The sequence below is a fragment of the Sesamum indicum genome, linkage group LG1 (assembly GCF_000512975.1).
Source record: "Sesamum indicum cultivar Zhongzhi No. 13 linkage group LG1, S_indicum_v1.0, whole genome shotgun sequence".
NCBI lineage: Eukaryota > Viridiplantae > Streptophyta > Magnoliopsida > Lamiales > Pedaliaceae > Sesamum > Sesamum indicum.
The window spans coordinates 8,230,955-8,233,408 of NC_026145.1; the positions used below are offsets into that span (position 1 = coordinate 8,230,955).

A 2,454-nucleotide genomic window follows, 5' to 3' on the forward strand; every position below is an offset into this window, starting at 1 on the left:
TTTATTAGATAATATGGTAATTAAATGACTCTGAAAGAAGAGGCGAGAGCTTGGTCGAAGAACAAGCTTAAAGCTGACATCCTAAGGAGACAAGGAGCTAGCAGTTGAAAATTCGATTGAAAGTCTGTCTGTAAGATGAGAATTTTTTTAAGTATACAATTGGTTGCGAGATAAAATGGTAATGATGATAGTTGATGTGAGGTGTAAAAGACGTTACGCAGTGAAGATGCGTTTGAGATATATTTTTTTTCTTGAGATAATAAACTCAAAATAATTATATTTAGACCCCCTAATTTATATAGATAAATCATAAATTAGGAAGTATAATATAATTATCGCTCAATATTTTTCCGAAAACAAAAAAATATTTAACCTACTCAGATAAGAGAAGATGGAAATAATCGGACAAGCAAACACATTCTAAATACCTCAAACTTAACGTAGTTTCAATTTAGTTTGACAGCTTCCCGCATTCATTACATGAGACTGAATTTCTCTTACAAAATCAATCATACATTCCTAACTGTAACAAAAAAAAGTAAAAATAAAAATACGTTTCGTTTAATTGAAACTGTCGCAACGAATTTAAGTCGACCTACTTTTCTTTCACAAAAAAAGCCAAACCCTTTTTTTAAAATCATCTAAATGATGAAACCCTAGAAATTAGAAAAGGGGTAAGAGCAAACCCACGGCCCAAGCAAGCGAGTGCATTTATGCGAATTTTTACTCCTCCGCCAATTAAAATCCTATATCGCAAATAATTTGAAAAACCCAATAAATAAAAGATAAAACCCCCTCCCCCACGAACTCAATCCAAAATTCATTCGCTTCACAAGAACTCCTTTCCTTTACGTCTGCGTCTCTATGTTTTCGTCTTCTCCCTCGCGGAATCTCTCTAATACATTTGTATAGGTCAAGGGACAGGTTTTTGGATAGGAAGATTGGTGTGGCGTAGGAAATTGGATTTTGTTTGATCTTGGAACGATGTCAATGGAGTCGGGCGCCTTGCCGGACACCGGGTCGCCGGAATCCTCATCGGACTTTGCGTTCGCCTTCAACGACGTTAATTTCTCCGACAGGGTTCTCCGGATCGAGATCTTACCCGACACGACCGGATCCAAACCCGACCCGGATGACAGCCTCGCTGATTGGGCGCGTAACCGGAAGCGTCGCCGCGATGACCAGCTCAGTAATGCTGATGGTAATACTTTTTCTTGTGCGTTAATTCGTGATCTTTCTGCGTTGAAATGCCCTTTGGTGTCTTGTGTATTCTGATGGTTTTGGGTATTTCGGTGTTTATGGTGGGTTTTTCTTTTTTTTTTTTTATTTAAATTCTGTGAAATGGGTGAGTTTTGGGGGCGACCCTAGGGTTCGGAGGTTCTTTGGATTTTCTATTCGACTGGACTTTTCTTTGGAAATTTTGCGAGTCTTTATGTTTCAATTTTTTTGTTAAAAGGCATTTGGAAATCTTAACGAGTATGTTATTTGGAGGACAAAAGGGAAACTGGTGTATGGGTTTTTGCGGAGTTTTTTTCCCCGCAGTGAACTTTGTTGAATTTGATGTGATTGTTGGGTGATTTTGGAATTTAAATGCATTGGGATTGGGATTTCGGAGGTCAGTTGATGGTCAGAATGTTAGTTATCTCGTTTGGTTTTCCGGCCTATTGATAGAATAGTTGTATTTGAGAATAGTTATATTATATCTGTGTTTCGATAGCTGGAGTCCGTCTTGCAATAATTGGTGAAAGAGAATTTAGGTCATTTAATGGGTATGGTTTTGCTACTGCAATGAGTTTTGCTTGGCTGCTTGTGTGTATCTTTTTGTTTTTGGTTCTTCTCACTCTTCTCAGCATTGACATGAAACTTCTTAAACTTGTATTGTATTCCGCCGACGACCGTCTTAGGAGGCCAAGATAATTTTGTGTTACTGCCACCGATATTCTCCAGGTGACAATTTGAATTTGGTTCAGATCTGAGATCCTTCATACTTTCTGTGTAAAATATGGATGATACTCTGAGGATTCTGACTGGTGAGAAATTGGAACTCTAGAAGTTTTCTTAGTTGAACTTTCAAAAGGACAAACAAGCATGTAAATAGTTTTTATTATTTCAAATAGACAGAATTCCGTGTTTGATGAAAATCTCCTGACATACAAATTTTGTTGGTATTCCCTTGTGTCAAGGGAAGTTTCCAAATTTCCATGTTTTTCATGCATTAGTTATAAGCTGAGACACTCACATTTTTCTAAAAATTACTTAATTAAGAGGCATTTGGCACTCTGGTCTGATGTACATTAAAACTAAACAATTTCAATTTTCTACATCCTTTTACCATTTTTACGGGAAATTTTGACATACATTCTACCACCTTTCTTTTTGGGTGGGTCATGGAATTATTTGGTACTTCTCCTTTTCGTTTTTTGTACTACTATGTGGTCTTCGTTAAGAATCTAT

General features: G+C 36.9%; 1 protein-coding gene across 1 annotated transcript in view; it reads left to right on the forward strand.

Annotated features, from left to right (window-relative positions):
* The window catches only part of LOC105158466 (BTB/POZ domain-containing protein POB1-like), a 4,925-nt gene continuing 3,217 nt past the window's right edge, over positions 747-2,454 (forward strand). The window contains exon 1 of the mRNA XM_011075240.2: positions 747-1,201. Coding sequence (XP_011073542.1) covers positions 985-1,201 — 217 coding nt within the window. The 5' untranslated portion in view covers positions 747-984. The remainder of the gene's footprint in view (positions 1,202-2,454) is intronic.